At 58.1% G+C, this 25,861-nt stretch overlaps 1 protein-coding gene across 1 annotated transcript in view; it reads right to left on the reverse strand.

The window, feature by feature from the left end:
* The window catches only part of LOC308183256 (receptor-type tyrosine-protein phosphatase V-like), a 40,648-nt gene that overhangs the window by 7,443 nt on the left and 7,344 nt on the right, over positions 1 to 25,861 (reverse strand). The window contains 30 exon segments of the mRNA XM_080569058.1: positions 221 to 300; positions 860 to 995; positions 1,624 to 1,784; positions 2,204 to 2,326; positions 2,850 to 2,984; positions 3,796 to 3,872; positions 4,161 to 4,251; positions 5,133 to 5,226; positions 5,675 to 5,722; positions 6,022 to 6,145; positions 6,337 to 6,404; positions 9,079 to 9,289; positions 9,396 to 9,530; positions 9,757 to 10,035; positions 10,593 to 10,862; positions 11,548 to 11,820; positions 12,175 to 12,447; positions 13,247 to 13,519; positions 13,861 to 14,130; positions 14,541 to 14,813; positions 15,106 to 15,378; positions 15,822 to 16,091; positions 16,753 to 17,022; positions 17,580 to 17,852; positions 18,321 to 18,581; positions 19,208 to 19,480; positions 21,155 to 21,421; positions 21,947 to 22,216; positions 22,926 to 23,192; positions 25,443 to 25,506. Of these exon segments, the coding sequence (XP_080425184.1) occupies positions 221 to 300; positions 860 to 995; positions 1,624 to 1,784; positions 2,204 to 2,326; positions 2,850 to 2,984; positions 3,796 to 3,872; positions 4,161 to 4,251; positions 5,133 to 5,226; positions 5,675 to 5,722; positions 6,022 to 6,145; positions 6,337 to 6,404; positions 9,079 to 9,289; positions 9,396 to 9,530; positions 9,757 to 10,035; positions 10,593 to 10,862; positions 11,548 to 11,820; positions 12,175 to 12,447; positions 13,247 to 13,519; positions 13,861 to 14,130; positions 14,541 to 14,813; positions 15,106 to 15,378; positions 15,822 to 16,091; positions 16,753 to 17,022; positions 17,580 to 17,852; positions 18,321 to 18,581; positions 19,208 to 19,480; positions 21,155 to 21,421; positions 21,947 to 22,216; positions 22,926 to 23,192; positions 25,443 to 25,506 (5,882 nt within the window).

Below are 25,861 nucleotides of genomic sequence, written 5' to 3' on the forward strand. Positions count from 1 at the left end.
GTGTCTAGGCTGGGCTCCCTGTGCTGCAGGGAGCAACCAGCCCCAGGCTGACCCCCCTCAAAACACCGGGTGTGACTGCTGGTGGGACTTCCCTGTCCTTCTGTCCTGGGATCAAGGCCCAGACTGAGCTCAGGATCCCAGCTTGCTGCCTGGAGGGGCTGTGGGTTGGGGTGGTGGGGGGCAGGGGGAAAGCAGCAGGCGAAATGCAGCAGGCCCTTACGTCTCTGTCCCTGATAAACCCAGGAGTGGTTCCTCCAAGATCTTGTCCAGGATACAGCTGTGCAGGAAAATATACTGGGACTGGAAGGCAAAGGCAGACAGCAATGTAGAGCAATCCTGCACCGTGCAGACACCATGAAGGGGGGTGTGGTACCCAGTGGGCAGGTTATGTCCTATGTTCATGCCCCCAAACCTCTCGGTTAGTTCAATCTCAGAGCCCCTGTACCCCTCCCCTGTCTTGAAGGTTAGTACTGACACCGTATCCCAGCCCTGAGGTCTTGAAATAGTATCTGGGGTGTGGGGCAACACAGGTCAATGGCCTGGTGTGGGTCAAGAAATGTCTGCAAAGGGCCTGATCCTGTTGCTACGTGCCCTTGGGTGTTGACACTGAGACTGTGTGCTGCTGCTGTGGGTCTGGCAAGCCAAGAAGCTGCTGGAGAGCCCCATGGAAGGGCAATTTTCACTCCAGCTGAGCTGGCCCTGGGAGATATCACTGCTTTGAGCAGCACCATGGCACAGCCACAGGCTGGAGACCAGTTGGGGTGCTGGGACCAGCCCACCAGCACATCTGTCTGCCAGCCCTGGTGGCTTTTATGCCACAAAGCAATGGGTTTGGGGGAAGAGGGAGCAGAGCTCTTACCAGCGTCTGAATCATCTGGTAGCGGTTCATCCGCAAGGTATAAACCACGCCAAAGGTGTCCACCAACTTCTCCTGCTTCATCTGCTGCAGCAGCCGGTCCAAGGCGATGAAGGTACCACTGCGGCCCACCCCAGCACTGGGAGCACAGACAGCAAGGCTTAAGCATTGCCTGATCCTGCGGCTGATGAGCTTCCCCCTAATGCTAGGCATGTCTCGCCCTGGGGGGCACCAGCATGACTGAGGGCCTGGGGAGCCATTGAGACTGCCCTGGGAGTGCTGAGCATCCCCTGGGAATCACAGAATCATGGAGTGATTGGGTTGGAAGGGACTTTAAAGCTAATCTAATTACACCTGCCCCCAGCCCAGGCTGCCCAAATCCCATCCAGCCTGGCCTTGGGCACTGCCATGGGGATGAGGCACCCACAGCTCCTCTGGGCAGCCTCTGCCAGGGCCTCACCGCCCTCGTAGTAAAGAATTTCTTTCTAACTTCTAATCTAAATCTACCTAAATCTTTTAATTTAAAACAGTTACGCCTTGTCCTACTGTTACACTCCCTGATAAAGGGTCCCTCTCCAAACCAGACTGGATGACAGGCTGCCTGCAGCCCTGCCATCCCCAATGCCCAAGCAAGGAGACTCTCTGCAGCCTGTGCGTGCCCTGGATGCTGCCTTCCCTCCCACCTCGTGCACCAGGAGGTCCCTGGCCTCCCACACCCTCTCCCACAAGTCATCCCCCCCTGCTATCCCCGCAGTGCTGCGCCTTGCCTGCAGTGCACGAGGGTCGGCCCCGCGTCCTTGGCGCTCTGGATGCGCTCCCGGACCAGCTCCCTGAAGGCCATAATGGACGTCGTGGACTCCGGGATCCCGTGGTCGGGCCAGGCTGTGTAGTGCAGGTGGGACACGTGCCGCTCTGCCCGGAGGCCCTCCTGAAAAAGGGTCGATGACATTGATCATCAGCATGCACCCCGAAGCCCCAGGAGCATCCCAGGTGGCTTCTGCTGCCCTGTCCTGTCCCCAGAGCTCCCTGACGTGGCGAGGCATGTGGAGGTGGCAGAGCTGCCTTTGCCTGCCCTGAAACACGTCCTTGAAGCTGCAGGCCAAGTCCCATAGCGGAGACATCAGGGCAGTAGGAAGGAGGGAGCAAGGGTGGGCAGGAGGCGCGATGCGTGTTGGATACGTCCGTGTCACCACGCCTGAGGTGGCAGATTGCTCCCCAGGGGGCTGGGTCTTCTTTGAACCCCGCTACTGGCACAGAAAGGAAATTCTGCCACCACCACTGAGGAGAAATCCTGCTGCATCCCATGCAGACCCACAGCCCTCGACGGGGCCCCGGGTCCTTACTCACGTGCCACAGCTTGAACTCGCGCATGGTCCACTCGTCAGAGCTGCTCTGCGCCAGCAGGTGGACCCGCACCTGCCCGTAGGAGATCGGGGCAGATTCAGATGGCCAGTAATGATCACAGAGGACCTAGGGCACAGGTAGGACAGGGTCACAGCGAGGCCTAGCCTGCCCGCGGGGGTGACCTCGCATCTCCCTGGGAGCATCTGGAGATGTGTGGGGAGCTGGGGCAGATCTGTCGGAGCCAGCAGGGGGGTCCTTTTCACACCGGGAGCTTTGCACTGCTCTCCCCCACCTCCCGTTGGCTCCTGCTGAAGAAATGACCTGTGCAGGTCTCATCACCCATGGGGAATGGAGCAGGTCTGTATGAGGCATCTCATCCTGAAGCAATAACTTCAGATGCTGCTGAACTACCTGGGTGAGGTGGGCTGGGTCCCAGCTAAGCTCTACTTCTGCCCATTCCTCCACCAAGCTAATGCAGAGCTGCATACATCCTCCTCTTCCACCCAAGCTGCCTTTTGGAGAAGCTGCAGGCCTGTGCTCACCCCAGAGCCCCACGTGTGCAGGGACCCTCAGAGCCCCCAAACCCAGCGCTGGGCTCAGCTCCTGCAGATGGATGCGGGCTCAGCCGAGTGCGGAGGCACACACCTACCCGCCCGTTCTCCATGCACACCGTCAGCATGATGATGTTGCAGACGTTCTGCTCCCACACCAGCCTCCAGAAGTCATCTATTGTTTTTTTCAGGGGCCCCTGGGTGGCAATGAACTCCTGCTGGGATGTGTAGCCCTGAACAAGAGCCGGAGAGGAGGAGTCAGCAAGTTTCCCAAGGCCGGTGGATCCTGCCCTGGGACCGAGTCAGTCCTTAATCTGCCTTTGTTGTAGATGGAGAGATGCCCTCAGCCCGTGTGAGCACAGCTTCCTGGGCAGCTGACTTCAGCAGAAGCTTCGGAAGAAGCTGACTGCACAGGAAACGTGCTGCCCAGCACGTGCTCTACTTCTTTGGAATAGGGACGTGACCCCCCGCTTCCCTCCAAGCAGTTCCTCGTTCAGCCTAACCAGGGACAGACAAATCTGGGCCTTCTGTGAGCTCTTCAGCCAGTGGTAGGGTGAGCATGCGAGGTCCCAGACTTCTTTGCCTTTGTCCCGTTGGCACACGCATGCCCCGCGGATTCACACAGCATGCTGCGTGCCCTGCCAGTTACCTGGGGAAAGCTCCCGGATGGGGGATGCTGGCACAGCTCCGGGGTTGTTCAAATGCAGCTGCACAGACCAGAAGGAGAAAGAGCAGACAGACAGACGGGGCAGTAAGCTGGGAGAGGATGGAAAGAGGACAGCGCTCGAGAAGAAAGAAGAAAGCCTTGCCAGTCTCCCCACACTCACTCCTCTGCATTCACAGCGCTTTGCCATCAAATGATTGCCATCAACCTCTGCTAGAGGGCAACCACGAATCTCTGCCCGACCCCAGCACCTTGCCAGTCTGCCAACTGTGGTTCCAGTGGCTCTTGTCCACCGGCCCTCACAGCCTCAGTCCGGGCTGGGTTCTCTGATGGTGCCCTGAGGCCGTGTCTCTATGTGGGGAAGGCAAGCGGGCACTCACAGGTATGAAGTTGGCATTGATGTAGTCCGAGTGCGGATCCTCCCCCAGCTGGCTCAACTTGACCCGAGAATGATCATCTGAAAGAGACCACACACATGTGGGACCCCAGGCAGCCCTTCCCCAAGACGCGGCTGCAATTTCATCCGGGTTACACATCACGAGAAGTCCCCGTAGCTCCTCCAGCCCCATGTATGCAGCCAGCAGCAAGGCTCTGTGCTCTGCCGGTCTCCCTCCTCCCCAGGGAGCAGGTATCAGGGCGCTCATCAACGCCCTGGGACATGCACGGTCTCCCCATGGTGTCCATCTGGGACCCATCCCTGAGCAGAGCTCACCCCTGTGAGCTGGGGGCAGGAGGCAGCACTTACAGGGCAGCACGTGCGGGTATCTGTTCTTGGAGACGTTGGCTGTCAGCTCGGCTTCCACCTTTGGCTGCTCCTTCCCAACTTCCTTCAGCTCCTGTGGGACGAGGGAGAAGCTAAGCACAACCAGTGGCCTCCAGGTTGCTCCTGGCCAACCCAGGTGCCTGCCCTGGCCAACGGCTCTGCCTGGTGTTTCATGAGGGAACTGCTTTATGATTTACCCAGGATAGCCTGTGTATTTCAAGCCATTGGTGGCTTTTCCCAGTGCCTTTTCCAACAGCACTGTGTTTAGAAAACAAGCCCAGGAACAGGCATGGGGTTAAAAGCCCACCCAGAAGTCAGACATCTGCTGAGAAGCTCAGAGAATCTCGTGCTGAGGAAATGAAGCATCGTCTGCTGTTTCTGCCCGAGCCCTTGCTCAGAAGAACAGGGAAGGGTGATCTGAAGAGGCTTTGAAATCGCTGATGGGATTTTCAAAGGTGCTGCCTGCAGAGCAACTCAGAGCCCGCAGACATTGGCATTAGGGAAGCTAGCCTGAAATGAATTTCAAAGCCTGATCCTGTGGCTCTGACAGTGCCCCTCAAAATCCTTCTGGCTGCAGGCTCTTTTCCCAAACCGCCCAGGTGGATCTCGTTGCAATACTGCTCCACTTCCTTGCCTCCAGCCCAGGTCGGGGGCCCTTAGCTTTGCACACCAGCAGCTATGGGCCGTGCTCGTTCACCTCATGTCACAGACAACACGTATTTCTACCACAACTTGAACAAAACACGTTTTGAGCAAGGGAATTGCCTGATCGCTTGGTCCATCCAGCCTCTGGCTTCCGGGACTGCCCAGCTGAGCGGCCAGGGAGGTGGCTTACTGTCCCTGCATCTGCACCCAACAGCTGGGACACGACATCTTCTTTTGAGCCAGGCTGGATTTGAAAAAGCTATCTAGGGGGGAAATTAAGTCCCGTCTCTAGCAGGAGTCTCAGCTCACCTCAAACTCCTGGAAAAAAGCGTGGTTACCACTTGCTGTCTTCATCTCATAGTACTGCTTGAAGTTCTGTATGGGAATTGGCCGGTGGACATTTCTGCATGAAATGAAGTCCAGAGGAAAACTTGCCTTAGCTTTTGGGAGGTCTGGCAGGCCAGCCACGCAGCCAGAGAGACAGCCCAGCCTCGAGACCTGCGGTACCTGGATGCACACACAGGGGTGGTTTATAGCCCACAGCACTGCCCAGAGAAGCCAGTCCAAGAGCATTGCTAAGACACTAGGAGGGATTTCAGGTTGGTGAGGATATTCTCCTACTGCAGAAGCCATGCAGAGGAGGTGACAATACATTTCCACTTGCATTGGCTTGGAATGGAGGTGGGCAATAAATGATGGACATGGGAAACCATAGGCTTTAAAAAGTAGTGGGAAGGAGAGGACACATAGCTTGTTTTTTCCTGAGTCAAAGCATGAGAAAGGAGGTAGGTGAAGGGCTCTGGCACCTGCCTTGCAAGCAGAGAGGGAAGAGTCCAGCCGGCAGCACTCACCTCAAGCTGTAGGTCACCATTTCCTGGGGCAGGCTGTTCTTCTGTGCTCTGGAAGCAAAACATGGGAGTTGTTACTCTTCCCTGCAGCGCAGGGACTGATGCTGCACGCGTACTGTGTGCTGCTGGCTCTCGGAGCACCTGTGAGCAGGAGGCTCACATCAGCTCCCCTCTGCCTGCTGCTTTTGCTTTCTATCTCTCAGGCACAGCTCCAGCTGCTGTGTGTCCTGGTTTCCCCAAAGCTCCTTTTACACCCTCTCACTGCTCTTCCTCCTGGCTTGGCATTTAAGGCTGGGTTTTGCTGAGATTTCCAGCCTGTGCCCGCTGGGTAAGAGATGGCTCATCCTCACCTCCTTGCCCTGAGCTGCCTCCAGTAGACCAGAGCAAAAATGACTGTGAGTGTCAAGAGAAATCCCACGACGATTCCAGCTATTACTGGCATTGGGAGCGGAGTTGCATCCACACCTTGAGCAGCTGGAATCAAAAAGAGGAAAAATTGACAGAAGTAGGAGCCAGTGAATGACTACATTTACTCTGTTTATTACATTTACTACAGCCCATGAGCTCCCTCTTGCTTGCCATTAGCTGGTTGTTAATTCTCTCCAACCTGCATAGCCAGGTAGGGAAGAGGACAGAGCAGCTGTGAGATAATGTACCCATCTTACCTGAAAATGTGGTGAACGACACTGCAGGGGCCACTGGGTCGTACTTGGTGAAGGCAGCGATGCTGAACCTAGGGCAAAGCGGAGTCATGCATCAGGGGCAGCCAGCAGCAGGCAGAGCCAAGGGTAAGGGCCAGCTGCCTCTGTGTTGGAAGAGGCTGGTTTTCCGGGATGGGATTTAATGGGATTTAGGGGATGTATTGAAGTGGTCTTTCCTCCCTTCTCTGCCTCGCGGACAAGTCTGTTACACTTGGGAGAATGTCAGAAAATGTCAGAAAGTGCAAATGGGGAACAGCTCTCCTCCAAGGCACTACCTGCAGACAGGCAGCGAGCTGTGCTCGCTTACTGGGTAGAAAGAGGGAAAGTCAGCAGCAGGTGGGGAGGATGGAGGTGGGCTGAGTCACCGTCTCAGCTCACGCCAACCCATTAATTCCTGGGAGAGATGAGCCTGGTGACTTTGAAACAGGGGCACCTCGGCTGGTGGGGCTGAGCCCTGACCCAGACCATACAGAGCACGGAGCTGGCTGGGGCCTCCTGCTCCCCGTGGAGATCTGCCCTACATCCTCCTCCTCCGAGCAGTGCACACACCAAGCCTCACAGCACCCTGCAGAGCTGAATTCCTTCTCCTCCTAGTGCGTAACCTGGAAGAGCAGGTCCTCTGGTACCCTAAATGCAAGGTAGGGCTTCCAAACATAGCTTTGGATTTTAGCAGCCTAGGGTTTGCAGAGTCCAGGGTGAGCTCCCTCTGGCAGCATCCCAGACCTGGCTTCTGGGAGCAAAGATCTCTTTGGAAACTGGGCCTGCAGACGCTGTGGTATGAGATAGGGGTTTGTGGATAAATAACTCACTGAAAGATAGGAAAGAAGGGTTGGATTACAGAGCAGAAACGGGCTGTCAGGGGTACCTGCTTTTCACCACACTGCTAATGATTAACTGGTAAAACAATAGGGAGGATATACGTTATTTAGGGAAGCCAAAATGAAAGTGGTGATAAGTACATGTTACTCAGTGACAGTAGGTGGTGTAATGACACCGTAACAGAGCTGCTCCCTTACCGAAAGTGGATGCTGGAGGGAAAATGGCAACTGGGCAGCGTGAAGGTGGAGATACACACAGGCTGGGACAGTGTTTGGGGGGGCAGAGGGGTCTCCTGCTGTGTTTGTGCTGTTGTTAAACTACCCTCGAGGCTGCTGGCAGCTAGGAGACGGAGTCTGGCAGATCTTGGTCTGAGCCAGTGCCCTGGCAGCCCTCAGACGCACAGCAGTGCTGGCTGGAGCAGAAAGCCAGACCCGAGGCTGCAGGGGTTAAGCAGCAAGGTTTGCTGAGCCATGCCTGAGGGTGAGTGGGCAGGAACAATAGCAAGAAGGAAAAATAGATGGGCAATCAATCTCAAACCTTCTCAGTCAATTGGATGCTATCCCATGCCTGCTCTGGGATGCAATACCTCAACACCTGCATGGGCACGGGATGGGAATGCAGGATCATTCAATTATCCTGCCAGGCATGATAATACATTGCCTCAGGAGAGCTGAGAACAGCTGTTAGCTCTTGACATCCTGCTGTGGGTGGGATTTCCAAGGGAATGGCTCTCTTGAAAATCCCTTTTGTTCTCCTCTGCCACCCACCTGACTCAGCCCTGTGCTGACAGCGACCTTTATTCTTTGCCAGAGCTGGCCCAAACAGGGCGCTTGAGTCCCTGTTTGGTAACACGTGTACATCTCAAATGGCTCCAGTTTAAGGTTTTTTTTTGTTTGTTTGTTTGTTTTTTTGTGTGTGTGTGTAAGCGTGGAGCCTGCACATAACAGAATTAGAAAGAGAAGCAGAAGAAAACAAGAAAGGCAGGAGAGCCAGCAGGTCCAAACCTGGCACCAGGGACCTGGACTCCACTCACCCCAAACTTAAGGGCAGATCTAAGCCTCCGCATTTTACCCATATGAGAATGTGAGGCTCTCTTGTCATGCACACACTCTCTCAAGTTATTCCTCTCTCTTTTCCCAAAGCTCTGAGACTTCTATTATTATTCAGCCATCCTTGCTATATGTTCCTTTAAATTGGAGAGGGACAATCTTCTAGATTCTGGAGGACCCTTTGTCAGGACTGCCTGGAAATATGGCCCCTATTAACAATGGACTGACTAAAGAAAGGATTCTTTGTTCATAGAAGAAATCTTGTTTTACCAGCAAATATTTTAAAGGAGCCCTACAATAAAGTATGTATGCTAGTACATTCATGCTGCTGTATTTTATTTACTGTCGAATAAGATTGTGAATTTATGGACCTTGTGATCTGTGTGTGTGTATGCCTTGTGAGGAATTTGAACCTAAGGCTGTGCACTTGCAACCCCCAACCTTTGGGACCCCGGCTGCGTAGGCACCATTTGAACTAACGTCCCCACTCCCCGTGTGCGTGTGGCTCTGAGTCATATCCAAGTAACAGCACCCATTTCCAGTCTTAGCCTCGAGGTGGACAACTGTCCAGCTCCCAAGACAACCTACACAGCCCTTGTCAGCCTCGACTTTGGTTTCTGCTCTCCCTCTCCTTGCCCACTTCCACCAACATCCTCTGATACGTCAGCCCTTGCATCCCTCAAATGCTGCTTGGCCGAGCAAACCCCGGGCTCTGCTCCTGGGGGTTTGCAGAGTACGAGGGTGAGGTGAGAGCGAGGGCGCTGCTGGCACCTTGCAGGGGACTCGTGGGGTCCCTTCTGTCCTGCAGCCTCTCAGCAGGGAGGCTGGCATCTCTCACCTGTACTGCTCGTTGGCTTTCAGCTTCCCGTTGCACGTTGCCCTGGACTGGCCACACTCCTCTGTTCCCACTGGCACTCGCCAGGTTTCAGGGGACCTCCTGGAGCTCGGGTGGAAGGGATTGGGGATTAGCACAGCCAGGTAGGAGTCCTCCGTCCCGTAGTAGTGGTCATACCACGTGCTGGACATAGTTTTCTGGGTGGGCCTCAGCACTGAAGGGGAACATGCAAGAGGACAGAGGTAGCATGGACGTGGTGTGCAGGGGACCCGCTGCCCTCTGGGGAGCCACTGCAGCTCCGAATGCACAGGAGCACTTACGTGAATCATTAGTGGTAGCGACGACACCATAGTACTCGATTTGGCCATTCTCCTCGCTGAACAGGTCGGATGAAATGATGACTGTGGAGCTGGCCTCTACCTGGAAGACGTCTGCTCGCAGGGGTGGCGGCAGGGCTGGAAGGGGAACCAGCAAGCACAGCCTGTTAGTGTGCCCTAGCTCCCACGGACCCATTGCTCAGCACGTGATGGCTCCCAGCATCACCACCCAGAGCCCTGCCCCTGACCAGTGTGGGGCACGCAAAGCTCAGAGATGTCTGAAGAAGTCCCCAGGTCTAATCAGCAACACTCACTGTCCTCTCCCGGGGTCTGTGGCAAGGCTGTGGGAAAGAAGGGCACTCACCCTCCACTGTTGTGTTGCAGAGCAGAGGCACAGCCCGGCTCCTCACAGCATTCATGCCCACTGTGCTGACCGTGATTCGGTAAGAAGAGTCTGGGCCCAGCCCCTCCAGCCTGGCCATGCTCGTAGGAACGCTCACGATGTACTTGGAGGTGGGGGATCTGTCAAAGAGTCTCTCTGTCACCACCTCATAAGCCTCCACGTCTCCTGGAGAGCTGGTCCAGTTCAGAAAAAGGCTCCTGGACTCCGGTAGGCATTGCACATCCTCCACTGGGTTTGGCTCTGCGAAGGAGACAGCCCTGGCTATGGCAGGCCCTTAACGTACTGGGCCAGAGAAATCCCAGCCCCAGCCCATGTGTCACCATCACAGTCTTGTACTGCCAGTCCCAGGGTCAACAGGAGAGCTCAAAGTGTTTGGATAATGCTCTCAGACACACGGTCTGATTTTTTGGGTGGTCCTTTGGGGACCCAGGAGTTGGACTGGATGATCCTTGTGGGTCCAACTTGGGATATGATTCTATGACATCTGTGGCTCAGGAAACTTCTGTGCCAGGGGCCACAGGACAAGGTGAGTGGGTCAGGACCTGAGCAGGAGATGGCTTTTAAGAGAAGCGGTTTAATGGAGCTCTCTGCAGAGTCTGCTTTGCTCTACCAGTAGCCAGGCCACCGGATCATGGGAAGTGGTGGGGTTTAGGGAGCTGATGGCTTCTGGAGGGGTCACCTTGCTGCTCTCCTGTATCTCCCACCAGGAAAACTTGCACCCTGCTGCTGAACCCCAAGGGCTGATTCAGCCTCAAGCCCCCCCAGGCATTTCTCAGCCCTCCTAGACCCATACCCACCCACTGGCACTGCCAAGAGCTTGGTGCTGCTCCAGTAGGGCCCAGCCACGCAGCTCAAGGAGATGGAGTAGTTCCTCCCCGGCACCAGCCCCTGCAAGAGGTGCTGGACTTGTCCTTTGGCGAGAGTGTGCCGTGAGGGCAGAGAGCTGTTCCTGGGGTCCCGCAGCCACAGCTGGCAGTCGTCCTGCTGGCCAGGGACACTGTCCCAGGAGATGAGCATCGTGTTGTTCCCTTCTGCCACCGCAGACAGGTTTTTGGGAACCGAGGGGACTGCAAGGAAAACCACACGGGGGGAAAGTTACTGGGATGCCAGGCCCTCTCTTCCATTTGTAGAGGTACAAGCAGAAGATGGGGAATATGCAGGGAAACTTCATGTGCTCAGTGATAACACTGCTGCAGCTGCTGGCTGCCACTACCAGAAACGGCTTTTAAATGGCAATGGGAGGACAAGCAGAGTGATGAGCATGAGGAGACGGCTTCTTCCTCTCACTAATTAGCAAGTTGCATCAGAGACCTGCCTGAAGGGCTCCGCATGTGACTCCCAATACCCCGCAAGGGGCTGGCTGAGCATGGGAGCAGAGACCTCTGGATTTCCCAAGCAAAGTGCAGGGACTGTGGGGATAAGCACATGAAAAGGCTTATTGTGCTTATCTGCAATTTCCACATTCCTGAAAAAAAAAAAAAAAAAAAAGCCTGGCTTCCCCATATTTCCCATGCCAGGAATTTTCTGAGTGCCTGGGAGAAAGGCAGTGGGGATGGTGAGGTACCAAAGGGCAGCCGTATTGCCTGCTCTCCCCTCCACTGGCTCACCCAGACCAGATCCCACTGCTAGAGCCATACCAGCTTCCAGACAACATTCCCGGCTCCATCCCTGCCCCTTCCCTCTGCAGGAGCTGAGCCTGCCCAGCTGGGGAGGGCTGAGCATCACGCACGACCCCCAGCTCCCACCACTTACTCGTCCAGTCGCTGATGTTCTCTGCGGAGGCTGTGTAGGGCCCTGCCATGGACACCACTTCCAGCAGGTATTTGTGTCCCGGAGCCAGGCCAGAAAAGGTGAATTTGCTGGTGCCTTTCCCAACAGATGTGTTGGCTGCCAAAATACCCGACCCAGAGTGATACAGGAGGAGCCTGTAACCGTCTTGTCCGTGGGGTTCAGCTCTCCAGGACACGCTCAGCCTGTTGGGATACCCTTGGTTCGTCATGTACACGTTTTGGGGTGCCAGGGGATCTAGAGAGACAGGATGAGCATCATGTATCAGTGAAGGGTCCGAGGACATTGCTCAGTCACTGGCAGTGTCATCGGAAGGGATGCACCATGCAAGACAGGGCTCTTTGTCTCGGCTGGACGGCTGCACCCACCAGCCTGGAGGCAGCTCAAAGCAGCTTCTGCAAGCTTCAAGTGGTGCCTGGCTGAACAGAGACAGCCTTGTCCCAGTTGCAGCAAGCCACCGAGACGGGCGAGGAGGGTGCACCCAGCCAGCTGGAGGTGGGAGCTGAACACCCGTACCCTTTGCTACAATCCTACACAGGCTACACCTGCACCCAGCAAGGCACAAAATCACCCTCAAACCCCACTACTCACACGTCCAGTTGCTGACATTCCCTGCAGGTGTCCGGTAGGGCCCAGCTACGGAGACCACCTCCAGCACATACTTGCTTCCTGGGGCCAGGCCCGTGAAGGTGAAGTTGTGGGTGTCTCTCCCAGCTGAGGCCGTAGCTGCCACGGTGCCCAGCCTGGCGTGGTGCAGGGTCAGGGTGTAGCCGTCTCGCTCCCCGGCCGCGGCTTCCCAGGACGCGCTCAGCCTGTCGGGGTGCCCCGTGCTCAGCAAGCGCACAGCAGCCGGGGGCAGCGGGCCTGGGGAGTCATCAGACCTGGTATTAGGGACCGGAGGCCAGGCAGAAAGAAAGAGATGCTTGGTGGGACACTGTGGGGCAGGATCGGTGCTCCCTAAGGTCTGGATATGCAGGGCCACTCCAGCATGCTCCAACTCCTTACTTTTCTTCTTCATCCCCTTCCCACCTCACCTTTACCTTCCCACCTCACCTAACTTCTCACCCTTTGTGGTCACTCACTCACCAGCCCTTCTTCATCCACATCCTACTCTCACTCTCCTCCCCGTGCCCAGCTGCCAGACCTTGCCACAGGTGTATGCACACATCCTCCAGCACACAGAACTGGCAGAGGGCTTGTCTAAACCTCATGCAGCCCTAAAATCCCTCTGGGTGGGCAGAGAGGCTGGGCTCTTCCATCTCCAGAGCAGAGACCTGTTCTGCTGGGAGAAAGAGGTGGATGACCCTCTTCTACCGCTCTGATTCACAGACCTTTATGGTAATGTGTTTTCTACCTGCTGGAGGAGACTCAACAAGGGTGCAAATGCTTGGGTGTACAGGGAGATGGGGCTGCTTGGGCAGGGGGATGTCCCCGTGGGGGCACAGCTGGGTAACCCTGCATGTCACCAGCGTGTACTTGTGCAAGCCTGCAAAGTTCATAGGCACAAAATCCATGTGCCTAGGAGGGTAGCAGCGTGCCCATGCACGTGGGTACACACACCTCCAAAGGCACCAGATCCCCCGTAAACCTCCCAGACCTCTCCAGGGCTGCCCAGTGCAGCCTCTCCCACCCCTCTGCAGGGGACGCTCCTCTGGGCACTCACGCGTCCAGCCACTGATGTTGGGTGCTGCTGCCTGGTATGGTCCAGCTGTGGCACTGGCCTCCAGGGAGTACTGGCATCCTGGGGCCAGGCCCGTGAAGGTGAAGTTGTGGGTGTCTCTCCCAGCTGAGGCCGTAGCTGCCACGGTGCCCAGCCTGGTGTGGTACAGGGTCAACGTGTAGCCGTCTCGTCCCCCGGCCGCGGCTCCCCAGGACGCGCTGAGCCTGTCGGGGTGCCCCATGCTCAGAAAGTGCACAGAAACGGGGGGCAGTGGGCCTGGGGAGAAAATACAGGTTATTGGCAGGAGCCATGTCTGGGCTGAAGGAAGGGAGATGCTCCATCTCCGTGCCAAGCCCCAGGTGCTACAGGAGTTGGATCTCTGCAAGGTCCCGAAGGGTGGCTTTGCTCTTGGCTCTCTGGCAGCTGCCTCAAGGGATTTCCTCCTCCCTAGGGCTGCATGTGGATGGCTACTTTGGTGTGGGTGGCCAGGCCATGGGGATTGTGTGGATGGGAGAGGAAGGCAGGATCTGTCTGGACCAGTATGGCCTCTGACTTGAACTGGGAAGGAAGGAGATCTGGTGGAGGACACCCGGCTGCAAGGAGAGCATCATACTCACGTGTGCAGTGGGTGAGGTTTGGGGTGCTGGTGTGGTAGGGCCCAGCCGTGGCTCTCACCGCCACGCTGTAGCGAGTGCCGGGGTTCAGGTTTTTGAAGGTGTGACTCCTGGCATCCCCAGCCAGCACCGTGTGCCCAGCACGACTGCTGGAGGCAGTGTCGTGGAGCTCCACCACGTAGCCCTCTGCTCCGTGCCCTGTGGCTGCCCAGGATGCCCGCAGTGCCGAGGCAGAGGGGCTGCTCAGGGTGAAGTTGGCAGGGGCCAAGGGATCTGGAAACGAAAAAAAATAAGGGAAAGGGTCAGCCCTTGCTGTGTGCCACGGTGCTGGGAGCTGGCTGCCTGGCCGGGTGGGTGCTCATGCACCAAGTAAGGGGAAGGGTGGCCACCAGGAATCCTCCCAGAGTGGATGGGGGCAAATGGGCAGTCAGTGCGCAGGGCTCCAAGCACAATATCCCTGGGGATTGTAGCTGGACAAGGAGGGGAGATGCCCAGTGCCATTCCCTGGTGGGGATGGGGGTCTGGCTCCACGCAGGGGAGGTGTGAGCAGAAAGGAAGGATGAGCGTGCACAGCAGGGAGGGGTTGGGATGGGGAAGGTGGTGGTGGGCACTCTGCAGGGCTCAGAGTGGGGCTGCGGGGCACAGTGGAGAGCCCTGTGCTCAACCCAGCCGCTCAGACTCACATGTCCATTGGGTGACGTTGGTGGAGGAGGCTTCAAAGAAGCCTTTCACAGCAAAGACCTGCACAGCAAACTTGCTGCCTGCCTCCAGGTGAGTCCAGGTGACGTTCTGGGCGTCCTGACTCAAGGTCTGGACCCGCTCCCTGCTCCGGGTGGTGAGGCTGTACAGAACAGCACGGTAGTGGTCCCTCCTGCCGGGGGGCTTGTTCCACCACGCATGAAGCTCCGAGGAGCTGCCTGGGTTGGTAAGGCTCAGGTTTGTTGGAGTAGCAGGAACTGCAAGGAAAGACAAATATACAAGTTGGAACGAGTTGTTGCAGTCCTGAACATGCAACAAAATCCCCAGAGAAGCCTTGCTTTCCCTGGGCAGCCAGCACAACAGCCCAGCAAGTGCCCTGTGCCCCTTGGTGCGAGAAGGCTGCAAGAGACAGGCGATGACCACAGGCCAGCAACATCAAGAAAAAGGCCACGGTGCCCTCCAGTCCTCCTCCAAACACAGATCCCATCCCACCTGAGGCTCCTTGCAGCTCCCCTGCCTGCATCACCTGAGGGTGCTGAGGATGCTCACCTGTGCACCCAGAGGTGTTCCTGGGGAGGGAGCGGTAGGGGCCGGCTACTGCCCAGATCCCAACAAGGTAGCAAGTCCCTGGTGCCAGCCGTCCCAGGGTGATGTTGGTGCTGTCTTTCCCTGCTTCCAGGTTCCTTGCTGGTGAGGACGAGCCCTCCTCGTGCACGCTGAGCAGGTATCCATCCCTCTGCCCAGGAGGGGTCTCCCAGTGCACAGCCAGAGCCCAGGCAGTGCTGACAGGGCTTGCTGACAGGGAGAGAGGAGGTAGTGGGACTGCGGGAGAGAAACGGCGTTACAGGGGACAAACCTGGGATGCACAGGACTGACTCTCATTTGGGAACGAAGCTGGGAGCTGCAGGACCGCGAGCACCGAAAATGCTGCCTAAAAAGTGCTGAGAGCAGCAGGTTGCTCCCAGGTCCAAGCTGCTCCCTCTGTCCCAGGTGATAACACGTCACCACCGTGGCCCCAGAGTCCCTGTCCCAGCGTGTGGGGCAGGGTCCCCGTGTGCCCCATTGAACCCCTGGGCCCAGAATGAGCGCGGCTCCCAGCATCCTGAGCAGGAGACGGGCACCAGTGGTGCTGCAGGGACGTGGGCACAGGACCCTCCTGCAGGACAGCCCTGGGGCTCCCTTTGGCCCCCAGCCCCTTGCCAGGCTGGCTGCCAGGGCTGGGACATGCAGAGGGGCTGGGACACGCAGAGGGGCTGCCTCCCTACCCGTGTAGCCGATGGCAGTCTGAGAGGAGGTGCGGTGAGGCCCAGCCTGTGAAATGATCTCCACCCGATATCGGGACCCCGGCACCAGCCCCTCCAGGTCAAGATGGGTGACTCCACGGGGGACAGACACGTTCCTGATGATGGACAGGGACTCAGCCACCGAGAGCTGTACCAAGTGGTCTCTGCCACCGCCTGACTCCACCCAGCTCACGTGCAGCTCCTGGGGACTCCGGCCAGGCTGTGCGCTCACGTTAGCCAGAGACAGGGGATCTAGGAGGAAAAACAGCGTGGAAGTCTGTGAGCTGGTGAAGGAAAGCAGATGGAGAGGTCAAGACCCAGCCCACACCTCCGCACAGGGCTAAAGGAGAAGTGTGGACAGCTGACTGCCAGCTCTCCCCTTGCTGGCACCCTGTGCAAACTGCCCATGTGCGTCCCCAGGGTGCTGCTAGCAGGAGGCACAGAAGAGAGCACTCTGCTCCCCTGTGGGCTGCTCACACAGCACCACAGAATGGTTCAGGTGGAAGGGACCTCTGAGGGACACCTGGTCTAACCCCCTGCCCAAGCAGGTTGCCCAGGACCATGCCCTGTTCCGTGGAAAGGCAGCAGCAAGCCCAGAGTGGTCTCTGTGCCCCCTCTTGCATCCCTCTCCTGCCAGTCTGAGGCCAGCCTTGACATAATGCATGCTCCAAGTAGAAGGTTTGGCATGACTGGGGAAAGCCTGAGCTGGGAAAAAGCATTTTTGGGGGCCCAGAAGCCAGCACACAGCACCTAGGTCATGACACACGCTCCCATTCCCAGGAGCATGGATCATAGATATCTCACTGGAGCCTCCTTCCAGAGGTGGCCTGGGCACGTCCATGTCACTGCGAGCCCTGCGGGCAACACCAGGATGCCCTATCCCTGCAGGAGGTCGGGACCACTCTTCACTCACATGTCCACTCGGTGGCAAAGTGTGATGAGGACCTGTACGGGCCAGCAAGGACCGTCACCTTCAGGAAGTACTGAACTCCAGGGGACAGCCCCAGGAAGGTGAAGTTGTGGGTGTTTGGCCCCACGGAGATGTTCCTCTGCATCGGATGGCTCTTGCTGTAGAGCTGGAGGTGGAACTGGTCCACGTCGCCGGCAGCCTTGTCCCAGAAGGCTGAGAGCCCCAGCGGGCGCCGGGTGTTGGTCAGGGTCACGCCGGATGGAGCCAGTGGATCTGAGAGAGGAGACAGCAAGCAGTGAGCGGCAGTCGTGGTGCAGGCGATGTGCTGGCACAGGATCTGCCCCAGGATGAGTTACAGCCTTTTTGTTTCGGGGGACAACATCAGAAAGGAGTTGGGAATACAACAGCTGACCACAAAAAGGGCCCTCTGCCAGCACGCACTCATCCTGGGCACCCTCAGATGCTTGTGCCCAGTGGGCTTTGGTCACCAGCCCTGGCAAATCAAACCCCAAATAGTCTGAACTTATAAATAATAATCTGCCCTACAACAGACGTGGGAGCGCATCCCCACCCTGCCTGCTGGGTGGCATTTGGTAACGTTTTCCCATTCTGTGATGGGTCTCTCCTGCGCTGAGGACCCTTTTGCTGCCAACCTGGCTGAAAATGTCTCTGCTTGTTCTTCCACTCGTCCTTTGTCTAGCCCTGCCCCTGCGTCCCTGCTATACACAGTCCACGTTCTGCCTTGCTTCCATGCCACAAGCTCTCTGCTCTCTCTGGCCAGGCCCTGGTTGCAGCCTGCAGGAGGGCTGGGGTGGGCGTTATGCACTCACAAGTCCATTCCGTCGCTGATCGCACGCTGGATCTGTAAGGCCCAGCCAGAGCAGCCATCTCCAGTGTATACTGTCGCCCGGGGACCAGGTCCTCAAAGGTGACGTTTGTCCAGTTGTTCCCCACAGACACGTTCCCGACCTGCTCCTGGGATTTGGTTTCCCGGAGGGTGCCTGTGTAGCCAGTGTTGCCAGCAGGAGCTGCTCTCCAGGAGGCTTGCAGAGAGGTGCTGTGGCCCCGATTGCTGAGGGTCAGCTGCTCCGGGGGCAAAGGATCTAGGACAGGTAAGGGCTAAAGTCACAGCTGCTCCTGGACTGGGGTCACCAGGCAGAGGTGCAGCCCAGGATGCTTTTCCCTTTGCTAGGAGCACCCACACCAGGGTCCTCTGGCCACCTGTGGGGTCTGAGCAGGCCACCATCAGCCCCGCTGACACCCACAGGCCGGTTTGACAGCGGGGGGAACATGCCCAGAGACTGGACCAGCACAGAATCCAAAGTGGCATGGTAGGAGAGGGCTGCCCTGGTGCTGGGGGCAGGGGTGGGCAAGGTGGTGTGGAGCAGGGCAGCAGAGAGGTGGTTCAGGGCAGATCCAGCCTGAGCAGTGCCACCAAAGCGGGGCTGAGGAGGGGCTTTTTATTGGGTGAATTTTCAAAAGTCCCATGCTATGACGTCCCCTGAGGCACAACAAGAAGGGAAAGGACAGGACCTAGTGGGAATCCCAGGGCCGGCCATGGTGAGACTCACGTGTCCAGTTGGTGATGCGCCGGGCTGCAGATGTGTAGGGGCCAGCCACAGTGCTGACCTCAAAGGTGTAGAGGGTCCCAGGGCGCAGGCCCTCATAGGTGAAGTTGGTGACACCTCTGAGCAGTGAGCTGTTCTCCCCCGGGTGCTCCACAGGGCCAAGGGCCAGCAGGTAGCCCTCTCCCATTGCCTCCTCCCAGCTGGCTAGCAGGCTGTAGGGGCTGCCCTGGCTGGACAGGCTCACGCCCGACGGTGCCAGTGGCTCTGCAAGGGACAGGGACAACGTCACACACGTCGCTGCGTGGGGCAGTGCATCAGGCAGCCAGCTGCAGCAGTCTCCCCACCAAATACAGGCAGCTGGGGCTGCAGAGAGAGCCTTTTACTGCTCTCAGCTCTAGGAGCTGAGCGAGAGCTCCATCACCACCACTATTTAAGGCTCCGGTCATTTTCCCTGGGGTGGCAGCCCTGGGGCAGGTGTCTGAGTGCTGACCATGGCTCCGTGAGTCACGCAGGAGGGACTGGGACAGGGGAGATGCTGCCCTGGATGGACTGGTGGTGATTTACCCCCAGCGAACCAGCTGCTGTGAGCAGAGGACAGAAGCTCTCTTGAACACCAACCCCATGGGTTACGAGAAGGATCAGGTTGGGTTAGTGCCTGCCACTACCCAGCACAGGTCTGGCCATAGATTTTTGACTCACTCCTCAGGAGGAACCACGATGCAGCAGATTTTGGGGCTCCTGAGGCCAGCTGCCACCTTACTCACAGCCCCATTTCTGCCCCCACTTCAATCCCCACTGCTGGCCCACCAGCCTCCCGCATGCGAGAGCTCAGCCCCTCTGCAGGGCACCAAAAATAACCCAGAAAAAACGCGCTTTGGCTTTCTGCTTACGTGTCCAGGCTGCTGCGCTGTGGGCAGAAGCCCGGTAGGGGCCAGCCACCGCTGTCACCTGGACAGAGTATTGCTTCCCAGGGCTCAACCCGTGGAAAGTGACGTGACTGCTGTCTCCCCCGACGGAGATGTTCCTGGCTGGAGTGCTGTCCTCTGCCTCCCGCAGCGTCACCAGGTAGAAGTCCCTTTCTCCCACCGGGGTGCTCCAGTGGGCCTGCAAGGAGCTCTGCTCCTCCGCATTGCTCAGGGTCACGTTGGTGGGGCTCAGGGGGTCTGGAAGGGAGGGGAATGTGGTGTTGGTCAAGGTTATGGCGTGCTCTGAACCCCAGGCCCAGGGCTCGCTGTCTTGGCTGTAACTCAGGACTGTCAGCACCAAGGTGTTGGGCACACCAGCATACAGGGCATACAGTCCTGTACTGCTCGGTCAAAAGGGAAAAGCAATAGTGTGAGCAGGTGCCATGCAAGACCCTAAGATCTCCCCATGTACCCTGGAGCCTCTCTCCCTACTTCCTTATCTGCAGGATTACATCCAGCCTTAGACATCGTTTTAGAGCATGCTGTTTCCACTCCCCAGTGCAACCATTCCTGGTCTAGCGGAGCTCAGATGAAGCTGGCAGCCCCACTGTGAAATTCCTAAAGGGCCCCTTCATCTCCACTCGTATGAGCTTGCTGATATTCCCAGGAACTGGCCTGGATCGAACTGGCCGGCCGCCCTGGCTTGTTCGTCTGGCACTGGGACGTCCGTGCAGCCGGGTAGGTCAGAGCTGCAGACAGCGACTGCAGGGACTGAGTCAGGCTCGCTCCAGAGCAGAAAAAAAACAGCTGGGGTTGTGGAGATCTTCCAAAATCCCAGCTGCAGAGTCAGCAGTGAGCAGGCTCTGGCTTCCCGGACTGGCAGAGCTGGAGACCTGCAGTCTGGTGACACCCCATCGTTACACGTGCGCCTGGCAGTGAGCGGCACAGGGCCAGGACGAGCCGCTGGGCACCACAGTCCCAAGCCTGCAGTTTGGCATTTCCCTAATCTGCTCGTCACTAGAGAGGGCCAGCGCTTGCCTGGCGTTCGGCGTGAACTCATTTTCAGGAGTCGTTGCGCTGTCCAGGCCTTGGATCGCTCTCTCCATTTTCCCTGTGGTTTCCTGGGAAGGTCTGGGAGAGCGAATATGGGGCCAGACCAGTTCCCAGTGCTATGGACACGGCGATGACAGCAAATGAGGGCTGTGGGGGGAGCCACCCTCTCTTGGGGCCATCACCTGAGGTCAGAAGGTGCAGGCAGGGGGGTGATGAGGGAACTGGCTGGGGTCTGGGAGCACTACCCTCAGAGTCTTGATCTACCAGAGTTGGCTTCTGTGGCTCTGTTTGTACAGCACCCGACTCATTAGGAGCGTCCATCAGGGTAAGTTTATCAGGTGCTACCAAAACATGCTCATGACGGCAATGAAAGGGGACCAAAGATCCATTCCCCTCCAGAAATCTCTGGCTCAAATCAGTTAAAGAGCTGTCCCCTGCCCACTGATTCCTCGGGTGCCGTCGGACAGCCCCACAGTACACAGGAGCCTGGCCCCAGTTGCACTGCCCACCAGTGGGATCTCCCGAGGCTCTGGCCCTTCCATGGTCTCCTCAGGGACACTGTGATCCCAGTGCGGTCCCTGGCCTCTGTCACAGCCTGACTGCAGGCCTCTTTCTGCCCGTGGTTCCCCTGCACTGGGTGTTTGTGTTTCCCTGGGGCTTCCTAAGGCTTGTTCCAGCTTCATGTGTAGCCAAACATTCTCAGCCCCATGGGCCCCCCGTCCCATTATCTGCCATCACAGGGCCCCAGAGCTGGGTCCTGGGGTGGCTTTAGACCGGATCCAAGCAGAAGAACTGCCCTCTGCACAAAGTGCTGTGGCAGGAGACCTCCACATTCAGCAGCTGGACCGGAGGCAAGGAGGCAAGGCCGCCATTACTCACATGTCCAGGCCGTGGCGTTGGGCCCCTCCACGGTGTAGGGCCCGGCCACAGCGCTCAGCCCCAGCCAGTACTGGGTGCCGGGGTGGAGGTGCTGGAAGGTGTAGCTGGTGAGACCTCTCTTGGCCGACAGGGTCTTGGTCACCGTCTGCGTGAGGAGGTTGCGGAGCACGAGGTGCAGCCAGGCGGCACCCCCAGCGTCTGCCCAGGAGGCCAAGAGGCTGGTGCTGGAGCCAGGGCTGAGCCTCAGCTGGGTGGGGATGGAGGGTGCTGGGGGGAAAGCAGTGAGATTCGGCAGTGCACAGGAGGGCTGGGGGCTCCCACGACCCTTCTCACCCCCCCACCAAGGTCTTCTACAACCACAACTGCCCTCCGGGTCTGGCAGGGGTCTGCTGAGGGTTGTCTCTCCCGTGTCCCCTCCCAGGTGGGCTGTGGGGCTCCTGAGCTCCCTCCGGACATTTTGAGCCTGCAGCAGCCCAGATAATGCAACGTCCCTGCAGCTCCCACCAGCCAAAGCCTTTTCCTAAGGCTGCCCTTCTCCCGTGGTGCCACAGAGCAGAGAAACCCAAGCTGTGGGGTCCTGTGAGGCAGGACGGATATGTAAGGTCCTGCCACACTGGTGGCTCTGGTGGCCCTTTCTGCCTCCCTCAGCACACAGCAGCGATGCAAAAAGCTCCCGGCTGTTCCCCACCCTACACAAGACGCCCATCCTGAGCCTGGAATCCAATTCCCCCTCTCGGCCAGCCCAACCAGCACACGTGCTACACCCCTCCTGCCAAACCAGTCCCTCCCTACCTGTCCACTGGTGGATACTGGTGCTGGCCTGGCTGGGTCCAGCCAGCGTGCTGACCTTCAGGGCGTACTCGCTGCCGGCCAGCAACCCGTCGAACAGGAAGGTGGAGGCGTTTGGCAGGACAGACACATTTCTCACGAGCGTCTGGGAGTCGCCGTGGTAGAGGGCAAGGTGGTAGCCGTCCCGCTGCCCGCTGGCGTGCTCCCAGGAGGCGTGCAGCGCGGCCCAGCTCCCACTGCTGCTCAGGCTCAGGTTGCGGACAGGTGAGGGACCTGCATCAGACGTGGCACGGATGGATTTGGCTGGTTGTCTCACTGCCAGCTTGCTCAGGAGCTGGTGGGACAGACCTACCCTCAGAGCTGTCTGAAACCATCAGACAGATGCTGTCTGAAACCAAACAGAGCTGTCTGAAACCATCCCTTCTCCTGGCCGAGCCCTTCCCTTCAGCCCTGCTGTCCTTTCACAGTTTTTCTCCCTTCACCTGCACTTGATTTACTCAATGACCTTCCAGAGATGCTGCCATTATCCCCATCCTCCCCAAGCTCCTTGGTGTGAGCCAGGGAGGGCCTAGGACAAGGCTCACTGACTGACAATGACTGGCAGAGATGTCCCCAAATCTTGGAGCAGATGCTGCTTCCTCATCGCTCTTCCTAAACCTCCAGGCATGACTTCTTGCAAGCCCTCAGCTCTCTGCAGAGTCCTCATCACAGCTCGCTCCATCACTAGCTGTGTTATCCCAGGAGACATGGCCTGAACCTCAAAGTGCGGGGGTAGGACCAACCCTCCACATGGATTCGGGAGCGACCCCCTGGGCCCTGGGGATCAGGGAAGAATCCTAATCCTTGCAGCTGTGAGGATGTGCCCGACCTCCCCATGGATTCACAGGACAGCCCTGTGCTTCACACCCTCCAAAACAGCGGGGCGATCACCGGCGGGAGCACGCAGACCCTTTGAGTCTGCAGTCCCAAGCAAACCCCTTACTTGTCTGCACTGTGACCGTCTCCCTGGCGGTGTCCATGCAGGCAAGTGTGGCTGTCACCTCGATCTCATAGTATGTGCCAGGGGTCAGCCCGTGGAACCAGAAACTGGTGGTGTTGGGTCCCGCAGATCCATTCTGTAGCAGTGTGCCCGAACCCAGGGAGGAGAGGGCAAGCAAATATCCCTCGGCACCCCCCTCCGGCTCATCCCAGGAGAGAAGGAGGGAGTCCGACCGGCCGCGGTCGCTCACACTGAGGTTCAGGAACATCCCTGCAGAAGCAAGAAGGTATGGAAAACCCCGTGCACCACGTGAAAGAGGTCCTGAGCATCTCTTCCATTGCAAAAGGACTCCAAAGGCTTCATGCCATCACTTGTTTTGATCAGACAGCCCCACATTTGTAGCAGAAAAGTTGCCCTGAGTAGGCATAATGCACTGCTCCTCACCTTACAGGATTTTCTTGGTTGATGTTGAAGTGCTTTGGGCCCAGCTTGCAGAAGCAAAAACATGGCCAGTGTGAGCAGGCTGGATAGAGCAGAGGGGCAGGCTCCTGCCCTGAGACCTCAGCTGAGGTGGAGCTGAACTGAACCTGGGCTGGGGGAGCCAAGAAACCAGCCCAGGTCTCCGCAGCACCCAGGTGAACCAGACCCAAAGCTGGGGACAAACCAATCCCGCATGGACCAGTGCCCAGTGGGAGTCACCAGTGCTGGGCACTGAAAGCTGGCAGTGCTAGCCGTTCAGCGGCCCCTTCTATTCTTTGTCCTGCTCAGCACCGAGATGTCAGGGGCAGAGCAGGATGCTGTGGGTGGGGAGGGGACATGGGTTTGGGCAGAGCAGGGTGCTGTGTACGGGGAGGGGACGTGGATTTGCTCGGTGCCCTGCCCAGGTGTGTCCCCACCTCGGTCCTGCCGCAGCAGCACACTCAGCACGCCGCGGCGGCAGGACCGGTGCTGTGGCGTCCAGATGAGTGCGTCTGGGGACAAGGAAGTGGCACACGGGGCTTTGGCTAATTGTTGGGTCGGTGGCCAAAACTGCCATCGGATCCCCGCCCTCAGAGCTGCTCAGGAGCCACCTGCACAAACAGGAGCTGGACAGAACCTGTCTGTCGGGGCCAAGCTGGCAGCAGGACCCCGCCACGCTCCGTCTCTGCCTCTCCGTGCCTCTGCTAGCAGATTGCCACGCACTCCCTGTCCCCAGCTTTGCTTCAAGTGACGAGCTCTCTATGGCTTTCAGCCTTTGGGAAGCATCAGAGCAGCTTGAGTGCTAATAAGGCATTTGTGTGAGAATTAGCACTTAAAATTTATGATGTGCAACATGTTGTAACAGGCTTACTTGTGATCTGGCAGGGCACAAAAGCTCTAAACAAGCGCAGCTATTGTCACAGAGAGCTGCTTGGGGCTGCCTTTACTCAGCAAAGAGCGGTGTAGGGTGAGCCCCAGGGGCAAGAGCGCCTTTGGGACTGCTCAGGTGCAGCGTGTGCCCTTCCTACAAAGCTAGGGAGGTGTGAAGCTCTCAGAACTGCAAGCAATTTCCACTTCATGCAATGAAATGCAGGAAATGCATTTGGTGCCTGCCACCACACCGAGGAGAGCTTCACGCAGCGGATGGGTGCACATGGGAAAACCAGACGGCCACAAGGGCAGCACGTAGCCAGGGCCAGCTCCTTGGGAAAGGCCCTCGAGCACATGCCCTGAGCAGTTTTAGCACAGACCTGGGAGCAGGCTGCTGGGAAGGGCCAGCGGGATGCGGCTGGGGAGCTGAGGGCAGGGCTGGTTCCTCCCAGGGACAGCCACAGGGATCGCACCCTGCACAGGGGTCGCGCAGGGCCGGCTTTTCACTGCGGGATCCCTGTCATCTCATGAAGGTATGAGTTCTCCACCCATGTTTGTCTGCTTGGCTCAGGTTTCTGACAGCCTGAATTGCCTGCCTTCATCTCGGCAGTCGTCTTTTTCACCTCTGCAGTGCAAACACCCCACGCCTAACACACGCTGGGCACATCCTCCAGCCCCGAGGCTGTGATCACAACACCACTCACACCCCGCACCCCGTAGACGAGAACCACACCACCGAGGGCCACGTCCCGGTCCGTCCCATGCCCCAACCAGTGCCTGAAGATCACCTGGGAGAGTTTTTGCTGTGCAGGCACTATGCTGCCTGTGAGCACACAGCAGGGAGCACCATCCTGCCTGGGCGGCTGCAGGGGCTCCGTGCAGGGCACCCACGGCTGTGCCCCTGCTGCTGATGCTCTGTGGGGAGGAGGGAGCTCGGAGCCTCGTCCATCTCTCTCGCTGCCCCCCTGAAGCTCATCTCTGCTGCAAGAACTGTGGCTGCCATGAGGCTGGTTGCTGGAAGGGGATGGGGCTGGCTCCCTCCCCTTCCCTGGTCATGATCTGCAGCCCACAATAAGTCTAAAGCAGCGAATTTACAAAGCTACTCCAAACTCCAAGGCGTCTGCCCATCTCCCTGCTCCTGGGCACCAAGACCACCCTCCACAGCCTGGGGACCCCTTTGCTTCGGCTTACCTCTGTCGCTGGGTGCATCCTGTCCCTCCGCCCCAGCCCGCGCTGTCCGATTGCATCCCTCCCCCTGGGGGACAGAAGGAGACCGGTGAGACACGGCCAAGGTGGGGTGGCCAGAGCTGAGACCCTGCACGAGTAGAAGTGCGTGGTGTCGGGGCAGGGCTCAGGCTGGCCAGGCTCGGGTCCCACCCAGCCACAGCATTTGGGGCGATGACCCCACAGAATTTTGTGACCCCCCCACTTCCCAGGAGAGCACACTTATCACACCATTCCCCCCCCAGCCAAGGCAGGGAGACAGACTCAGGGGACATAGCTTGTGAGCTGCCCTGGCTTTTTGCATGGGTCCTGGGTCTGCAGACCTACACAGTGCCACGCAAACAGGGTGAGGACACCGCACCAAAACAGCCAGAGTACAAGGGGCA

The sequence above is a fragment of the Anser brachyrhynchus genome, assembly GCF_964034855.1.
Source record: "Anser brachyrhynchus genome assembly, chromosome: 27".
Classification (NCBI taxonomy): domain Eukaryota; kingdom Metazoa; phylum Chordata; class Aves; order Anseriformes; family Anatidae; genus Anser; species Anser brachyrhynchus.